At 34.2% G+C, this 20,735-nt stretch overlaps 1 protein-coding gene across 1 annotated transcript; it reads right to left on the bottom strand.

The window, feature by feature from the left end:
* Positions 1 to 286: 286 nt before the first annotated feature.
* Positions 287 to 19,956, bottom strand: acsl4a (acyl-CoA synthetase long chain family member 4a). The gene is made up of 15 exons (XM_056471849.1): positions 19,886 to 19,956; positions 15,525 to 16,008; positions 14,460 to 14,637; positions 14,152 to 14,261; positions 11,855 to 11,993; positions 11,528 to 11,678; positions 10,473 to 10,596; positions 10,274 to 10,345; positions 10,045 to 10,184; positions 9,790 to 9,959; positions 5,809 to 5,883; positions 4,799 to 4,990; positions 2,698 to 2,812; positions 2,410 to 2,567; positions 287 to 525 (listed from the first exon to the last, which is right to left on the bottom strand). The coding sequence occupies exons 2-15, from the start codon at positions 15,861 to 15,863 to the stop codon at positions 368 to 370; spliced, it is 2,121 nt and encodes a 706-aa protein (XP_056327824.1). The 5' UTR covers positions 15,864 to 16,008; positions 19,886 to 19,956; the 3' UTR covers positions 287 to 367.
* Positions 19,957 to 20,735: the final 779 nt, after the last annotated feature.

Genomic DNA, 20,735 nt, shown 5'->3' with positions numbered 1-20,735 from the left:
CGCAGGTGACGGCAGTACATCGCTGTTGTATGGTTGAAGTTCTTTTTACAAGAGTGTGCTAAAAGGAGAAATGCTTCATTAATATCGTCACTTACCCACCCGACGACATCTCCATCTAATCTGCTACAACTTTAATTGTAAACTATTTCACAGCAGAGAGACTACAAAGCCCACAATGCTCAGGAGTAAAAAATGTACACAGATCAACAGCAATCTTTGTCTTGAGAACTGTGTGCATCATAAGCAATGGGCGGTGGTCAAAATTGTGGCAAATGTTTTTTTTTTTTTTTTTTTTTACATTTATTGATATACAGCAGTGTTGCATGGCGAGGAGCTGATGATGTCTTTGGCTGCTGTTATAGAGGTACTACTTGTGGCCATACATTCTTTCGATGTCGTTGAGATAGTGGTTCTTTATTTCCTTCCTCTTCAGTTTGAATGCGTCCGTCACCAGGCCGGTTTCAGGGGTCCACGGCTCTGGACTCAAATGGACCATAACTGGTATCTCGAAGCGCTGGAGTTTAACTAGAGGGATGGGAAGATGGGTCAATCATATGTTTTGTGCTCAGAATTATATATATTTTTTATTATAAATATACATTTTCAGCATTATTATTAGTGTTCAGTCTGACATGATGCTAAACAATTATTATATACTAAATAAGCAAGAAAGATTTCTTCAGAATTACATTTTTTTTTGTGATTATAAAGAAACATTTTCTTGAATCAGTCAGGGTTTCCACTTTTTTTATGGACACAAGGACTTAAATCATTAATCGTTTTAAATCAAGCACCTTTGTAATGGGCTATATGCACACCGACGTTTTATTTTCAGCCAGGCAGCCCAAGGCCTTCCGGTGAACTGTCTTTCTATTACAAAATTGTCACGTTTAAGATCTGATGTCTTTAAAAAAAAATCAACGCTCTTCCCTGACCGTTAGATATACGATATTAAGTGGGTCTCAGATCGGACAAGAGGCACTGCATTAAATTCCATTCCCTCCCCCCGCCATGTCTTTAAAATATGACCGTATTTTCAATGGCATTTCTGTGCTAGCCTGTTGTTACTGACGGCGCTAGCGGTTGCAACAGTCTTTCATCTTGTTTACGCCTGAACAACTACATGAATGCTTAAGTCTATTTAACTGAATGTATTGTAAGTACATTACAACATCAATGCTGTAAAAACAACCTTGTGAACTTAAAAATAATCACATTAAGCTTTCACCAGAAGTTTATCGTTGGCTTTAAAACTCTAACTGTGCATAGAGCCCATTCACACCCCAGCATATATAGCTCCATGAAAGTCCTTCCTGTACCTAACATTTCATTTACACTTAATATATATATTATATTAAAAATGTCATAATGATGTTTTGAATGTGGCATTTTCAAAAATGTTGACCGTTTTAAACAACCATTTTAAAGTCATGAACTCAATACTAGTAATATTTAAATGTGGTTTCTGTATTGATATAATGCAATATTTGTCATAGTTCATGTATAAGATTTAAATGTAAGAATTTCCTACATTTATTTGTTCAGTTTTTGATAGCAGCACCATACAATTGTTGAAAAACCATAAACTTTAAATTCTTGCACTTTCAAGGACCCATGTTTGTTTCAAGTACTTTCCTTGAATTCAAATGTCTAAAATTAAACTACTTTCAAGAAGTGTGGGAACCCTGATTATTACTCTAATTAGTCAACATTATTATTAGTCTTTAGTCTGACATGATCCAAAAGAAATAATTTGTATATGCTAAATTATTAAACCATTAATTTCTTAATATCAATTTATAATATTATTCAACTTTTTTCTAACAAACATTTTCAGTAAAAGGACAGAAAGGGTCATTACATGATTCTCTTAAACAACATTGATGTCTTTTGTGGAATTATAAACATTTAACCTGATCAATAAAATGCATGCATACTGACTAAAAGTATATACATAAATTAAAGTTAAAGTGTGAAAACAGTATGAATAAAACATATATATATAAACTAAATATGAAAACATCTGCAAGCTATTTTTTGTACCAAAATGCAGGTTAAACTATATTTTACCAAGTATGTTTTTGTGCCTTGCCTGGTTAAGGCCTGTTGTGGATAAAGAAATGACAAACAAGCTGTCTTAAAAAGTAATGAACTAAATCATTCATTCATTCAAATGATTCATTCAAAACAGATGAAAGCGACTGCGTTTATGAATGGGTCATTGAATCATTAACTCAAGTCATTTGTTCAAAAACAAATGAATTCTGGAATGAAACTGTTCTTGCTGAAAATGTAAACTGGTTCAGCCAGCTTTCGCAGAATCTCAATTAGAGTGAATTTCTTAATAACGTGTCCACGTTTTGATCTTTACACCATGTCAGTCACACCTATAAACAATATGATACTCACTTGAATTTGCGACTTCTTTAATTTCTCTCAGAACTTCCCTTTCCATTACTGGGTGGTTACAGATATCTTCCCACGTGCCTTCAATGCCTTTCTGATTGGCTAGAGCTGTCAGTTTCTTCTGATTAGGAACAATGAAGCTGATAACATAGTTCTGGTCACTGGTGGGCAGAGAGAGAGAGAGAGAGAGAAAAGAGGTCAGTATACAGCGCATCTGCTGTTCTGAAGAGAGGACCCATTGTTAGGGTCAGTATCATCCCATAAGCATCAGACAAAGGCGAGTGTGCAAACCTGTTTGCGTAAGCGCAGATGTTGTCAACGAAAGAGCAGTTCTTCAGCGCTGACTCAACTTTGCCCAAAGAGACGTACTCTCCCGCTTGAAGTTTTACAAGGTCCTTCTTGCGATCTAGGGGTAACAGATCAAATAAAACAGTGTTGAATACCAATAGATCATATCAACTTATGATTAATTCAAACAAGAGTTCCACTGTAGAGTTGGCAATGAGTATATTTGACGATTAATAAATGGTGTAATCCTTTAATTCGAAACACCTTATTGATGATCAATTAAGCATCAACGTCACGAATATGTACACTTTTGAGGTGCTTGTTACTTTTGCACAACAACAAAAAATAGCAGATGCGAGGGAAATACAAAGCCATGCGTATCCATGAGTTTAATAAAAACTTGCTATGTTTGAAGGAGTACAAGTGTATGAGTGTATGGTCTAGTGCTGTTGTGTTGCACCGCATCAGCATTATCAGATAGTTAATTATGTAAAGTGATATATTCATAATATCCTAAACCCATTTGGGAAGAAGATAACGCTTACAGTAATAAAAATCATTTGCTCACATGGATACACACATGCACCAGTTCACTGTTTACATCAGAGCAATAATAAGACCACAATAATAAATTATAATAACACTATAATACTTTATTATTATTTATTATAAATTTTTGTAAAATAATAATATAAATATATAAACAAACACAAACTTTTCCTATTGACACTACGGTGCAGCCATTGGAACCTTATCGGATCGAGACGTCCGGTCTCATTCACATCCATTGATTTGTTTTGTATTGTATTGTTTGTAGAGCAAGTAGTTTGATCATTTACTGCAATTCATTATTCCTAATCATTTCCCCTATAATAGTCATTTCTAAAACAAATCACAGAAAAAAGCTTACTTCCGCATTGTAGAATAAAGCCAATATACTATATTTAGATTTTGAATGTCATGTCGATGAAAATGTGCAACTAAAATAGACACATCCTGTATTACAGTTTTTCTCAGTGGCTTTGCCGCATTTCTTACAACACTATTTACAATTGCACAACAGTTAATGCATTTCTCAAAACAATTAGTACAAACTGTAAAACCTAGTTGATAACCTGCAAAAGTGTGTCACTTGCTCAAAATGAAGAGCTCATTCCTCAAAAGCAAGTATTCATGTCAATGAAAGTGTCAGTGTCATCAAGATGAAAAGTCCTGACACCATTGTTTATGAATATGAAGATAGTCAAATGGCTTTGTCTTGTTTTCATTATGTCAGTTTACTCTACATTTTTTCCAATGCAAAATATTCAGATTTTGGTGACACTTCCTGAAAATGCTCAAGACAGCACCATATACTATTTGCACAGCCATTTGAAAACTGCAGTAAAGTTCGACATCACTGCATTTAGTGAGGTGTCTGAGTACAAGACACTGAATATGTATGTTTCACAGTTTTACTGCATTTGCTCTTTGCAATTTCAATTTATTCACAACATTGTTCAAAAGAAGAAATACACCCTTATTTACAACAAACATAAACCTCCTTTGGGTAGAGCTGTGCACAACTGTAAACAATATTGCAGGACACATTGGAACTGAACCTACAACATACATACGTCTGTAAATCATACATCAAATTGTTCAATTTAGAAGACATTTTCAGTTTGTAGTTTTTTTTTATAAAATTAGCTTGACAGATTTTGACAACTAGTTCAACATTTTTGTATGTAATAACTCAAGTAATAAAATGAGGACTATTAGTTTATATGGAATGACTATTCAGCATTCACAAGTTTAGTTAATTTTGACTGACATGACATAAGCAAATGATAATGTTATAAAATAGCATAAAGTTATATGAAAGCAATTGATGCATGTCCAAAAGCATTCACAATTTGTTGGAAGGAATGAGAAACTGATACTGTGAACTGCTTTGAGAAATGCATTATCTGTTGTGCAAATGTAAATAGTGTTGTGGGAAATGCACCAAAGCGACTGAGAAAAACTGTAATAAGGTTAAAGATTAATCAATTAATTGATTGTTAACATTAACAACTGATCATGGGAAGTTGTGAAATGTGACGTGCCTAAAATCTAGACATACCAACTATCTGTAGACAGCCGTCAGCATGCATCTCTCCAATATCGCCAGTGCAGAACCACCGCTGGCCATTCTGATCGACAAAGAAGTCGTCATTATTACAGCCTTCAGTCCTGTAGTAGCCCATAGTCACATTAGGACCACCGATGAGGATCTCGCCACGCGGATGAGGCTTGTCACGCTTTGTATAACCACCTGAAGGAAAGCATATAATGAGTTATAACCCAATGTTCACACTTTGCAAGCGTGGTTTGGTTTAAACGAACTCCTTATTCTATTGCTCTGGCAGTGCTGCCACCTGAACCCTGGTGCACACCAAGACCAAAAAATGGGTGTCAGACAACTAAAATATGAACGCAACATGCACTAAAGTCATCTAAGCTAATTAAAAATAGAATGTGAGGTCTCAAATCGTGATGAAACAAAATCAAATTATGTCATGACAAAAAGAGTTGTGTATCCAAAACTAAATGATCATCTGAGGACCTATGTGGTCCATGAATCTGTCCAGATGTCAGAACAGCTGTTTCTGGAATTCTTGGCACTGTTTTGAGTGCTAAACATTTGATGAGCTCTTACTGAGTTCTCAGCTGGTAGAAATAAAAACATATACATGAATACGATGAGTGCATTCACCCCAGGACACATCAGTTTTGGATGTTCAGTTAAGTTCCATCATTAAATATAAATCATTAAATCAGACTAAAACCTTGTTTCCATTTTGAAACATTTAAATTGGAAAACTTTGTTAAATAAATTCAACATTATTGGCATTCAAGACATTCAAGATTGTACAAGATTGTCTTCTTTTCTTTAGTTTGACAGTTATGGTGGTCAACATGTATTAATTGTCAATAGCAAGAGTTCCACAGAACAAAATAACAGCATTTAGATTTGTAGGAAGCACAAAATAGAATATAATTTATAGTGAACTACTTCAAGATTTAAGATATGCACAAGATATGCACAAGTAGGAGCTAAAAGGAAAATGTGTACTAGTATTATTGACCAACCTTCTGCCCAGTCTTTGAGTTTGACCTCGCAGCAGATCAGAGGAGCTCCTACTCGTCCTGTGCTGTAGTCTGCAACTGCACAACAAAAGAACAAAGTGTCATCTTAACTATTTTATCGATAAAAAGAGTGTAGCGCGGCACAATTCTGGAGACATTAAGAAACTTTGCTTAAAATAGACATCACAGTTCTCCCATAACTCTTATTAGACACCATAAATATGAATAATAATAACAACAATTTAATAAAAGTTATGACAACGCGTTGTTTTGTTACAACATTTTGCACATATAATTAAAATTAATCTATATTTTTATATTCTTATTTTGAATGATTCAATAAAGTCTTCACATGTTTCATTACTGGATGAAGCAGCATTTTTAAGAATCTCTTGAATTCTTCAGTGAAAAGTTCACTTTTAATGGTTGTTTGTCAATGTACAATGTCAATGTATCTTCATTTGAAGCATCAAGATACTTTCAAATGGTGATTTTGATGACTACTGTAGTCATCACTATTTATGATTCTATATACTATAAATTGTATATAGATAATTCATCAGTAATACTGTTAATTGGTGATATCACAGAAATTATGGGACATTCAACCAGAAGCATACGTTTTCACCTATAAAAATGTGACCGGGCTTAAGCTTGTCATCCTCAAAAAATCATTCAAGAGCAAGCATAAAATATATACAATCAATGATAGAAAGCATCCTTAATCACCTTCAGCTTCTCCTCCATCAAATGATTAAGGCTATGATCTGAGTCAAAGCCTTAAAGGTGTATTGCATGGATTTTATGTTAAATTTAACGCAAATGTGACAGGACTGACTGAAACATGGGGACAATTGTTAATTTATTTGTATCATATATTTGTAGTATTTATTTGTAGAATTTAATTATAATTTGATGTTTTTAATCAATTGATGTGAACGATAACAACTTAAACTAGCTATTTCTGAACTTTTTTCCCCTCTAAATAACAGTTTTTAGCATAACAAAACTATTAAATCAGTAGGTTCAATTGGGCTGAGGACAAGGACAATGACAGGGTTTGTACATTTGTAAAGTGTTTTTAATAAAGAAACAAGTCTTAGAACCAAATGAATGACTCCTTAACAGAACAACTCACAGAAATCAACCAGCAGTCCATTTTAGAAATTTTTGGGATGAAATATTTTTTATTCACTGTATTAATGTTTTCATTTCAGGAACAGATGATGTACGTTTCTGGTGAAATGTCCATTATAATGGGGTATATGTACAGCGAATTTTCAATAAACCAGCTCAACCGCTTCCAGTGAACTGTCATGCCATTATAAAATTGCAGCATTTATTAATCTTTAAAAAGTAATAATCCTCACCATCTGATTGATATACGATATAAAGTGGGTGTCAGACTGGACCAGTAGCACTGCATGTACATACATTTGTCAATTTGTGTATTTTTATTCTCTTTTAACTTCTTAATTCCTTTAATATCTGCCTTTCTGTCCTGTCCCTGTCAGTCTGTTTCACTGTGAAAACTTTTCTCATGAAACCAAATTCCTTGTATGTGTAAGCATACCTGACAATAAAGCTCTTTCTGATTTTGTTTCTGATTAAATTCCATTATTCCGTGCCATGTCTTTAAAATATGTAAATACTATTAACCACAATATTTTTTTAATGGAGTTTCAGCATTCGCTTGCTGCTCCTGACTACGCTTGCACTTTAAGTAGCCTTTTACTTTGTTTTATACCTCAACAACTAAATGAATGCTTAAGTTTATTAAACAAATTCAGTGTTTCCTCTAGGTTTACAGTTTGGATTGGGCGTGCGGCAAGGCATGGCTGGTCAGACTGACATGGACACAAACACAAGTGGTCATGGTGTTAATTTGTTTCTTTTAATGACAGCAGTAAAAAAACTAAACAATTGTTTGAACCGTACAAGCTAAAAATTTACATTTAGTTAAAAAAAAATTATCCACAAAGTGTGCAGCTTTTGTCACTGCAGTGTATCTTTCTGGGCTTTGGAAGAACATTTCCACAGCCTCTTGGTATGAAAAGGTAGAAATGCCTGGCCTATTTATTAAGATCTACATGCAGTTTAGCTTAAAGCAGCAAATGCTGTTGAAAAAAAGTTTTTATTACCCTGTTCATGGTTGAGAAGTCCCTCTTGTAGTTTACACTGCTGACTGGGACCATCAGGGCAATGGAAGCAATTTTAAACTTAAAATAAAAAAAAAACTATACTTTTAAAAACTAGAAAGTGGACCAGTTTGTCTCGAGCGCTATTAGTACACAAGTACGCTAGTATACTTTTACACTTGACATTTGACCAAGTGTGCGTGCGAGACTGAATGGGTGTGAGGTAGACCGGGTGCAAAATTCATAGGTGTTATGCAACATCAACATAATCTTATCAAAACAACGTTGCTATTGCTGTCAGACTATAAGTACAAAAAATCCTGTTAAGTGAAGTTTCACAAGCTGCGTCCCAAATCGCATACTTATGCACTATTCTACACCATTTTGTAGTATAAAAAGTATGTTCACACTGAAAACTCTAAAAATAATGAGTGCACTTTAATTACCCGGATGATGCACTCATTCAGCCAATAAAATCAAGTGAGTAATGTTATACACTTCACGAACAAAACGACTGCAGGTTTGCTCACGTAGAGGAAGGGGCGGAGCAATCAGGCGCACTTGTTGGATTACTTTATTTATTTTGGATGGTGAAAGCAAAATTTTCCTATGAGATTGATTATAGCATCTCCCGATGGTGAATGCGGTTATACGCATGGCAAGTATTATTTGATAGTTTGGTCATTTATTTCACCGATTTGGCAACCGTCAAACGTCATCAGGAAACGGTTTGAATTTCCGCTTAGAAAAACAACATTAGTGCTCCATTTGGGTCGACACTACATACATATACTATGCTGTTGATTGTGTAAGTGCATAAGTACATAGTGCATAGTGTGCCATTTGAGACACAGCTGCAAACTAATTTCGAGAGGAGCACATGATATGATTGATCGCAACTGGTCTCTCATATGTAATCATTAGTAAGCCAATCAGATCATTTCAAACTCACTATAAATAGCCTGACTAGCATTACCCCCTTATCTTCGTTTTTTGAAGAATCCTCTCATCCACCCCATCTCCTCCTTTCCTCCTTTACCAGGGGGAGCTCTCCAGAACTTCCTGATCTCGTACCCCCTCACATGCTCATTGACTAGGCGGGAGCCCTGGGCTCAATTACCTCCAAGCTCAGGGTTCTCTCCCGGGACAGCATGCCAAACCTGCTATTATTATCAAGCAACATCTAAGTGTGAACTCTTAAAATTCTTTACAAGAATTAAATGACAATTGTGAAATTAAAGTGATTAACTTCTGGGAAACTATCAGTCCTGTCAGATGCGCACACTCTCATTCCCATACAGCAGAGAGTGGCTGTGTGGAACTCCACCATGCGTGATTCAGAAAGCAGAAATTTATAAACGCGCAAACATGTGGAGACAGAAATGACATGCCGTTGTATAAATAAGATATTACATATGGCTATTTAGCTTGTTTATTAAAAGAAGTTATGATCTGGCGCTATATGTTAATTACAATTAACTTGACTTCAAGGGGGGCGGGGAGCCACCCTAATATAATGGTAGGGAAACACTGGTATTATATTTGAATGCATTTACAATATTGATGCTGTAAAAGAAACTGTACGAAACTGAAAATAGTCACTTTCACTGGAAGTTTATCGCTGGCTGAAACCCTTGCTGTCCATATAATGTTTCAAAACATTCGTGACTACTGTTCTTTCTGGGTCAAACACAAATTTGAATGCCCCATAGTGATCGTCCAAAGTTTAACAAAAACATGCAAATCATGTCGAATTATGATCTCATGGGTGTTTGAACTGAGATTGTGATCTAGTGATTATGAATCATACAGCTCTACAGAACAGGTTTAAGAAAAGATTCCTCACCTTCGGTTATAGTGCCTGCTCCACAGGTCTCAGTTAAACCATATCCCTGACCAACAGGACAGCAGAAACAGATGTTCATGAAGCGCTGAGTAGCAGGAGACAGAGGAGCTCCTCCAGACAGCATCATGCGCACATTTCCACCCAGCAGAGCTCGGACTTTCTTAAACAAACTGAACACATCAGGGAACGACGAGGATTAAAACTCCAGACTCATTAACAAGAGCACATGTGATTAACTGAAGCCTATTTTCTTACATATTGCAGAGCGGCGCATCGTAACCCTTCTTGATCTGCTCGAGCTTATAGTCGTAGGCCAGCTTGAACAAGGTTCTCTGCGCACAGCTCATCTCTTGCACTTTACTCATGACGTTTTTATTGATGCGGTCCATTATTTCCTGATGGAACGAGCAAAAAGTGTGAGACTTTAAACAAAACAATTTATGTGAATGAAAGGAGAAGAAAATGTTAATGGAGTCTGACTTACAGGTACAGCAGCCATTAGAGAAGGTTTCAGTACGCTGCAGTCCCCTTTACTTCCCTTTTTAATTTTGGTTGACTGAAAGGAAAAGCGAAGCAATTCAATCATCAGACAGAGATTATTAAATTTGATAATTTGGCAAAAAGCTCTCAAATCTGTGTGAATATGTTGCTATAATTATCTGATGGGGTAAGAGGTGCAGTACCTGATCAGACAGGGTTTGTGGTGAAGAATAGCCGATTCTGCAGCCGTACGTCACACATGAGATTTCAGCCGTCATTTCCAGCACATGAGCAAGAGGAAGATAAGCAATATATGTATCCTTTGGTCTGTGGAAGCATACAGGCATATTGATGAAACCCACAAAAGCATTTCATTCAGACATTGTTGGATTAATTTTCTGATAGTGGATAAAAATAGCCTTTCATTTTTCTAATGTAGACACATTAGGGCAAGAATGTCCCAAGAGTGATCCCATTTTTTTTTAAACAAATGCCTTAATTAAATTAAATATATCAATTTATATACATTTTAAGATTTTAATATTTTTTTATTAACATATTTTTATTTATTTATTTATTTGAATGCCTTTAAATGTACCATATTTTAATGTAAAATATTCATGATTTATGTTCCATTTAATATTTATTTTCTATAATTATTTTCCATCACTACAAATTTAATTATTCCAGTAAGTTCCAACATTATCTGTGCTGTATTGGATTTGTTAGGCAAATTAAAAATGCTTTTTATTAAAATTGGTCACACAAAAAAAGGAAATAGAAACATTTGACAATTGTTTCATAATTTCTCTGGATTTACTAGATTATCAGAGATATAAGCTTCAGTAAAAAATTTAATCACAAATGAATATTTTTACTCAAAACATGCGTTTATTAATGGCAAATACAGAAAACCTATAACAGCTGGGAAGTTGTCTCTTATTTTTATTTATTTCCAGAGCTGTACATACATGTCTTTGTAATCATAATAAAAAGTATGGATAAGCATACTTGATTATATTTGGCAATGCTTCATAGGAGTTCATCGTCATTAATGACGTCATTTAGGAAGAGAACTACAAACTGTGTGTCTTGTCTGATATTTTTAAATATTTTTGATAATGCTGACTTTCAACTCATTAATGGTCAGTTTGCTTTATGGCTCATATCTCTTTTAAAAAAAAACATATGAATGGTAAAACTACTATAACCATGACCGCTGAAAACAAAAGGTAATATTGCACTCTATTATACACACCCCAATCCAGGTATCCTCTCACACTGGCCTGCCATGCCTCCAATCAGGTTACTGTGGATGATCATCACCCCTTTAGGTCTCCCGGTGGAGCCACTGGTGTACATGATAACAGCAAGATCTGATGGGACGGGCTTTACTATTGGTCTATTCACTGAAAAACAAAACATGCGTTGTTTATTCCTCTGCTGATGGAGACTAATCCATTACAGTGCATATTTCGATTCAAATCAATATTGTGTGGTTGAACATTGGATAAACTAGAGAGCATGTTAATTAGCATAGAAATAAAATGTCAACTGTGAAGTTGGTGCTCTTAACGGTACTTACAGTTTTCTGGCTTGGCTCCCAGCTCTTCAACTGAGTGCATGCTGTGGATCTGGATACCCTGTGGAAATCCTGCTGTGTTCATGCTCTTCTTGTCCACGTAGATGATGTGCTTTAGATTGGGGATTTGAGGAAGAACACTCTACATGGGAATAAAAAAAAGTGAAGAAACAAATGAATATAAAAACAGAACTTTTAATTAAATACATAATTTTTTTAAGAAGACCAGCTTTAACTTTTGACTGTCAATTTGTTGAACTCCCACATTAAAAGACAGATAAAAGCAAAAGATTTTTGTTAAAAAACCATGCCGTTCAAAAACTAAAGAGAAAGATCAACCAAAAAGTAAAAAATACTAACAATTTACTTAATTCCTCAAGTAGTTTCAAAACGTTCTCAATGCAAAAAAAGGCATTTTGAAGAACTTCGGTAACCAGCCAATGGTCCACACTAAGGTTATTTTAGTGTTTTAGTTTTTAACTGAAGCTAAAACTTTTGTTCAAAAAAAAAAATTTTTGTTTACTAAAATTAACAATAAATGAAAAACTAAAACTAACCACAGTTACTAAAAAAATCTAACTGAAATAACATGATAATCATTTTATAATAATGAATAATATTCATTTTTTAGAATTAATACAAATTCTGTGATGAAAAATCTGACCTGTAGTTGCTTAAAGAAACACCTGCTGATGGGACTTTTACAGACAAACAGAAAGGTTTTCTTTGTTTTTACAAAAATGTAATCTACATACATGATCTTTAATGAATTGTTTTTTGTTTTGTATGTCTTTGTCTCTTTGTAAGGAGTATTTATCATGCTGTTATGCAAGACAAATTTCAGATGCAAGTCTGATAATAAAGTATTGTAGTGTATTCTATTGTAATATAAAGAAGTTTGTCCTAATTATTCTTTTTTTGTTTCAGTTGCATTCGTTTCATTTTAGGTTCAGCAAATTTAAAAATAATATCAATATAAAACTAAATTTAAAAATGCAAAACTCTAATAAATAAACTTGTTCCACATTCACTTCTATAGTAGAAAAAATATGGAAGTCAAAAGCCAACCATCAACTAGTTATCAACATTCTTTACAATCTTTTTTTTTTTTTTTACAAAACATGATTATTAAAAGTCTGTTCACATAAAAGGTGACAACTACACCAAAATGTATAAAAGCAGATCCCACAGCTGTAATAACCATTGAGAGGAACAATATTGTTGGAGAAAACAAAAATTCGCTTTGAGTGGTTTTGTTTTTTCAGATGATAAAAACATTCCCAGCAAATCAGAATGCAAGAATGCTTTTAAAGCAGCAGGCCACAAATCATAATAAACAAACACTTATGTGCATTAATGTGGGTAATAATATAGTTAATCGCTCTCAGTGTAACACAAATGATACAAAACTAACAAAATATCAGTGTCAGCTATCGTCAGTGTTTCTTGTCATTGTATTGATTCAGAATCTACTGTACATCAAGTACAGTAGTTATGAGTGAATAGGTCAGATGTTAATTTGGCAACTGTTCTGTCAGATTCAGTATCGGTTTTATCTCCAATTTCAATTGATAATTTGTGTCTATCCATCAAACCATCCATCATCAGTACATGGATCATCCATCATCAGTACATCATACATTTTTGAGTGTAGCAAGCAAAGATGACGCAACTGAAAAATGTGCTGTTTTGACATTAATTTGTGCCAGTCATTCTAATCTATTCATTTTAACCCAGGTCTATTGTTCAAATGGACTACTCTTTCATTGTGTTCGTGGATGTTTTTGGCCCACTGACTTCCATTATAACCACATTTTTTGATTGCAAAGCCATGACATCAAATAATGCATTCTTAACTTGGTGATTTCCCTGTTGGGAAAAGGTAAAATGTTTTGACTCTTTGTCAATGGGGCAAAAATAGCCACGAACATAACGAAAGAGTAGTACATTCTGAGTGTATTGTTGAGTTTTTGAAAAATTTCAAGGCATTTTCCCAAAATATGTGTCAAAATAAGATTTGTCACCTAAAATAGTCCATTTGCTAAAACACAGAGAAAGTTGTAGAAAATTTAAGCCTCAAAATCACTCCAGTCTGGATGAAAACACCCCCAACAGCACACAAGGGTTAAACCTAGCTAACAGCTTGACAGAAATCCATGTATTGTATAAAGCACTATAGGAATAAAGGTGACATGACAGGATCTGCACTGAAAATAGCACACAGGGTCATTAACCACTTTTCTTTGCCTAAACAATAACACGCTGAAAGAAAAGGTCTGTTCTTTAAATAAAAAGCTCACCTTTAATTTTGTTTCCAGCAATTCTATACTGGTGACCAGGTGTGTAACTCCAGACTCATTCAATCCGTAAGCCACTGCATCTTCTCCTAGAGTCGCATAAAAGGTGACCACTGTAAAAAAATAAACAAATAAAACAGATGAAATGCAGATTAACAAAAGAGGATTAAGACGAAAGGATATTCATTACATTTTGGGATGTCACAAAAGCATCGCCAAGCATTAAATGATAAACCTAGGAGTCATTTTATTTTCCTTTGGTGATCAAGGAAAGCGTGGTAGATGAGAGTAAAAATAATCTGTTTCCTTACAGGGGAAGTTGCGTCTGAAGCAGGCCTGAGCGGTGATCATCCATTCAGCCCGCGTCTCACAGAAAATGGCGATGGTGCTTTTTGGCTGTTGTCCTAGTGCTGCCAGTCCGCTCCCAATATGACTGACTTCAATGTCCAACTCCTCATAAGACTTCCATTTATATTGACCAAGAATCAACTGGCAATCAAAAGCAGTCACACACACACACACACACACCGTTTCATTTTAATGAACATTTCAACATGGTGATTTTTTCCCTTAACAAATGAAAACAATTAATTACAATTCATTTTTTCAGTATATTTTAAAAAATTCAGAAAGTGCCAGCACAATACAATTCTTTAACTTATGTAAACTTTTATTTTATGCAATAATAATAAAAAAATCTCTTTTTTTCTGAATTACCACTTATAAATCCATATCACAAATATTAATGTAGAAGATTACATTCTCTATGTCTCTCATATACATAGTGTTAATTTATTTATTTTTATTTATTTATTTTTACATACATTTGCAAACAATACCCATTAAACATAACTTTTTTCCTGTTCAAACAATCTTTAAAAAATTGTGATTTACAAAACATCTTTCAGTTGCACAGCCGTTTTTACCATAAATTAAACAAAAAAAGAATCAACTTGAGCACAAACTCAGTAATACTGATCACGAACTCAATGACAAAATATGATTTCTGAAAAATCATGTGACAATGAAGACTGCTAAAAATTCAGCTTTTCCACCACAGGAACATTTTACATTTTAATATTCATGGTTTTACTGTATTTGTGGTCAAATATATATTAAGTAGAGAGCATGATCATTTCAAAATATTAAAGTCTTACCATGCCCACATTTTTGAAAATTAGTGTACATTTATGAATGAAATGTGTTTATAATTCTTTGACATTAGTTGTTTGTTCAGATCAGTGTCTGATATGAGCCAAACTGAAAAAGGTCATGTGAATAACATAACTAAATAGCTAAATTGGATTTGAAGCAGAAAACTGAAATTAAGCAATGTGAATGCAGCCTTATATAAATGAGCATTTCAGAAAATGTACCTTTTTGAAGACTTTTCCAGTCGGCTGAGTCTCATTGTCTTCACTCAGAACTTCTCGGGTTCCGAGGCAGTCTAATTTTCCAAAACGCTCCACTGCATAGTCAAACAGCTTATCAAGGGTGTCTTTTCCAGGGAAGTCCACTGTGACCAGGGACTCGAAGCGATCCGTGGAGCGATACGGTCCATCCGGTTGATCGCTGGTTGACTTAGATTTGAGTCTTTTTGCCAAGGTTTTCTTTTCCTGGGCTCCTGTCAGAAAGTACCATGGCAGAAAGCTCAAGAGGGAGTAGAGCCACACTACTGCATGTACTGGAAACAAGAGAACGGCACTGAGGTCCATGTTCAGATCCACGTCTGCTGAGAAGCTGAAGGGGACTGAAGGATGAAGGGTCAGGCAGAGCCTGAGATACACTGAGATTGTTGCCTGGGGTCGAAGTTCAAAAAGATTATAGAAGCGTCTAATATGCGACTCCAAAATGTGCAACCTGATGAGAATGATAGTAACAAAAAGAGGAAATGAATTTCATTTAGATGTGCGCAACAACAACATAACACATTATGAGAAATTACTACAAGAAAGAGCAAGTTTGATGCTTCAAGCAGAACAGCTTGTATTCATTCAGATACTTTAATAAGACAAGCGAGGCTTATTTGAGGCCAGTCACGTGTGCCATGAAAAAGACACATTCCAGGCCAGTGAATAGTGCGCCTCTCATAGTAATTTAATGACACTAGTATGAAGTCACAATTTCCTCACAAATACTCTGCAGTTACTGCTTTAGTCTAAAAACTGTAGAATAACGAACAAACCAGCGGTATAATATTAAAGCACAAGGTTGAAACACTAGCTTTTGCCTATTATTGTAGGCACATTTGATACACTTCTATTATGTGATCTAGTTCCTGGTACAGCATGGTAGAAATGCCAAGGTCACTGGTTAGTCTAGATTTCAAGGAAGCACTTTATTATATTGTAACAGCTAATCTTTTTCCTTGAGTTATCTCCCTCATTAGCCACGTATGTGAACTCTGGCTTATGATCATTTCAACTCAGGAAGATAAGGTCAACTCTTGATCACACGACTGCTGTCAGATTAAGGAAGGAACAATAATAAGCTCTACAGACGGATTCAACAGAAACAAATTCAAATGAACACCACTTTTACAACCTGTAAACTAAGACCTTGGAACATTTACATAGATTTGCATCACCCTGACACTGTGCTCAGTACTGTCCATGAAATAAGACCCTCTCTGATGGTGTGACCAGCTGTAGAGCTGTTACAGAAGTATCAGCAAAAGGCAAAAGGTTATGGTAGGACATAGTCCACTGAATCAGATAACCAAACCCTTCTTACTTCAACAATTAAGCAATAAGTCTGTTTGTTTTTAGGCTGACAACATTTTGGTGTACAGAGACCAAGTCATGATATTATCAATCCTGGTGAACCGGCATGTGATGTTGACACAACCTTCAGCCTATATTGGCTAAGGGCAAAATAATATCTGCTGCTCCAAAGAAAAAACAAAAACAACAACAAAAAATTGGTGTGACACACTAATATTAAATGTTTTCCAGAAACAAATTACGCAAGTAATTATTATGTTATTATGTACTTTAAACCTAAAATTGATCTTTAATTCTGAAACTTTGTGTTTTGTCTACATAATACTACAAGTTAAAAATGAACCCTTTTAAAGTCTGTAAATAAAGACAAATACTGACAAGGTGCAATTATGATGAGAAGGATATTAATTTAATAAATGTTTAAAAATTATTCAAATTAAATTCCTTTAAATATTAGTTACAAGTGAGCATTAGATGACAGAAAATCTTATATTTAAAACACTAAAAATGTTATCTACAATTAAACGCCCAATATTTAAAATCTTCACATACATGAAAGAAATATCACACCCGAAATGAATGAATGCTCTACGTTTTTAATTAAAAGTTGATTACATTAACCAGTAACAAATTAACTTCTAAAGAAACAAAATGTGTTAATGCTTACTGATGCAATTTCTAAATCTGCCCGGATGACCTTAAGCCAGTACAAAGGTTATACTCAATGAGAACTCTTAAGTCCTGGTGAGAGTGGTCAGCGAGTGGAGACAGCCAATGATATCATTCCCTTCTGCTCACCCCACTCACGGACCAGATCCTCAGCAGGTGGACACTCAGCGGACTGGAATAGAAGACTGGATCCTGGATTTGATCCCATTATCTGTGTAACACTTTTTATCATGCCTGTCCTTTACATAGTGACCTCTGTTAAATAAAAGGACACATTCTGACAACCTGACCCTAATGTACACTTTCAAAGTACACATCAATTGTGCTTTGAGTGGCTGTGATTACAGTCCCTTTACAAATATTAGCATAACCCATTGGTGATGTGGTCATGTCAAGTCTATCTTTCTGTAAACATAAGATATTTGGCATGTAGTTGTAAAGAGATAGTTCAACCAAAAAAATCACCCTCAAACCATCCAGATTTAAGTGACCTTTTTTCTGCAGCAGAACATATACAGGTATGTTCATATATAATATCAAAGCATATAGAGGAAAACTAAATTAATAGACTTGCAAGAATTGTTGAGGTCTTGTGAAGGGAAATGATAGATCCGTGCAATAAACTTTAAATTATTTAAAATTTCACTTTAATCCACAAACTCATTTCTGAGCATGTCCACTAAAGTTTGGGAGCTTTCGGTCAAAGAAGGACGAATTAGTAATTCATTGAAAAGGTACTTTAGCTTAAATAAAAGTACGCTTACTTTACATACACAATCTCAGTCTGGAAGATAAACTCTTCAGATTCCTAATGTTTAATATACAACATTATATGACAGGAAGCTCACACTCCAGATTGTTATAAACATGCTGATTGTTTGCCAAGGCAGTAGATAAAAGGTAATGATGATGTAGTTTAAATAACTTTCAGTTTTTTATAGACCAAATATTTTACTCACACTATAAGACCTTAAGGTATTGTAAAGGGCTATAGGTATTAATTTAGCTTCCTGTAAAAAAAAAAATTAATAAATAAAAATAATGATAATAATAATAATAGTAATAATAGTTATCCTGCTCACAAAGGATGCATTAACTTCAGCAAAAATACAGTAACAATACTGTAAAATGCTATTGTACTATACTAGAACTGTTCAAAAGTAGTTTATAATTTAATTTAATAATTTATTCCAGTGATTTAAAGATGAACTTTCAGCTTCATTACTCCAGTCTTCAGAATCACATGATCCTTCAGAAATCCCTCTAATACTAATTATTATTATTATTATTGTTATTATTAGTAGTAGTAGTAGTATTATTAATGGTAAGAGTAATAAATAATGATAGCTTATTTGAAACGACATTCAATATAAAAGCAGCTTTTTTAAATGTTTAAAAAAATTGTATTGTAACTATTGTAAAATTGTAACTATTAAATATGTATTTACATTAAATAAAGCAGCCTTTATGAACAGAATGATTTTCTTTAAATAAAACATGAAAAAATATATAATAAAACTGATCCCAAACTATCGACCAGTAGTGTGTGTATTTTGAATATACATTATGATTATACATTATGAATAACATATATTAATATAATTTTCTATTTATGGGCGAACAATCCCTTTGATATCTACATTTACAAATCAGATAAAGTAATACCATCTATAAAGGGGGATTTAAATAATAATCTAAATTCCAGTTAGAGATTTTGATCATATGCCTATAAAGGCACCTAACTTAAAGTTCTAAGATTCATATGCATTTATTTTGGGCGCGACCTCATTATGTTCAAAATGCCGTCAGCTCTACACAGATGCACGTGTTCCGTCCATCACCGTGGAAACGGTTCGGTTTGATAAATGAAACACGTTCCGTTTCAACCACATCTCTATAAATAACGAAATCCTGTAACGTTAAAGCTCTTTTATTCCGCCTGGTCTGATCATTGATGTGAATATGATGACGACGGATCTCTTCGTAGGATGCCAAACGTCAAACGCAGCATCATCAACATCATCATGAGAGCATGGAGGATGCCAGGACAAGATTTTTCCCATCGCATGGCCTCATTTCAAACAATTCTGAACCAAAACTCAATTCACACACTTTACTCGCCATTCAGACATTGGAATGACGTGTGGTTTTCATATCTGAAACACCCAGTCGTTAGCAAAGCTAGCGTTTCCTTTATCTTTCAGCCATCTATCGTTATTAAAAAGTTGTCGCAGTAAACAGAGGGAAAAAAGAATAAAACAGTCTTTTCGTTAAACATAACCGAGCTCTAATGACTATAGTAGTGTTGTGGAGTTGGCTAGAAAGTGGTGCTTGTTAAATCTTACCGGCTTTTAGTCTCTTTCCTCCTCAGCCGGATCGGGTATTCGTGTCTGCTTGCCAAGGCAATGACCGACAGTTACCTCGTTCAGCGCGTGTTGTTAGCGTTACACCCGGAAATATTGCGTCATCTGACTCCATATTTTTCAGCCAATAGTAGTCTAGACAATGCAAAAAAAAGCACATCACTGACTTCCTGTTGCGGTTGGTGCACTTCAGGTCACTGCTGCAATAATGGTTCTAGTGATAATATTAGTCGTGCTAAATAAGGAAGACTAATTTCTTGTTCTGTATGGTTATAAACAAAATTACCGGTAGGTCCAGATCAAATTGTACAGCGGTTTTAGTTTTTTTTACAATAATTATCAACAAATTTGCATATTAACAAAACTTACTGATGTTGTCTGGTGTTTTTGTAACAATTGAAATAATCCATAAAACATTTAATTTATAAAATTAAAATCAAACATTTTATGAAATATGTATTCGGATAAAAAACAATGAAATAAAGAATATATAATTTTACACTAAAATGATTTAAATAAATAAAATGATTAAAATAGATTAAATACAAATTTTATCATATGTATAATCTATTTTTTTAAATAAAATTAAGCAAATTGTAAATAAATAAATAAATTACTATAATGCAGAAGAAAAAAAATATTATCCAAAATATTTTATATTTTAGCTCATTATATTATTATTTTACATGAATTGGGTCTTTATGTAAGAAGCTATTTAATTGTCTTCTAAAATGTAGGTTGAGCGTTATAAAGCTATATATAGCATATAAATAATAGGCAATTTGGCTATTATTTAACCAGGGGTGCCCAAACTTTTTCCTATAAAGGGCCA

This window comes from Danio aesculapii, chromosome 14 (assembly GCF_903798145.1).
Source record: "Danio aesculapii chromosome 14, fDanAes4.1, whole genome shotgun sequence".
NCBI lineage: Eukaryota > Metazoa > Chordata > Actinopteri > Cypriniformes > Danionidae > Danio > Danio aesculapii.
Note: the sequence above shows the minus strand (reverse complement) of the source record. Positions and strands in the feature narration are given on the sequence as shown.

Bases quoted from the DNA above. Each gene is read 5' to 3' on its own strand.
- acsl4a (XM_056471849.1), bottom strand. From the start codon at position 15,863: ATGGACCTCAGTGCCGTTCTCTTGTTTCCAGTACATGCAGTAGTGTGG. The intron at 10,346-10,472 runs GTACTGCACCTC...TTTTCCTTTCAG, and splicing joins CACAAACCCTGTCTGATCAG to TCAACCAAAATTAAAAAGGG. The intron at 4,991-5,808 runs GTTGGTCAATAA...GCTTTCCTTCAG, and splicing joins ACTCAAAGACTGGGCAGAAG to GTGGTTATACAAAGCGTGAC.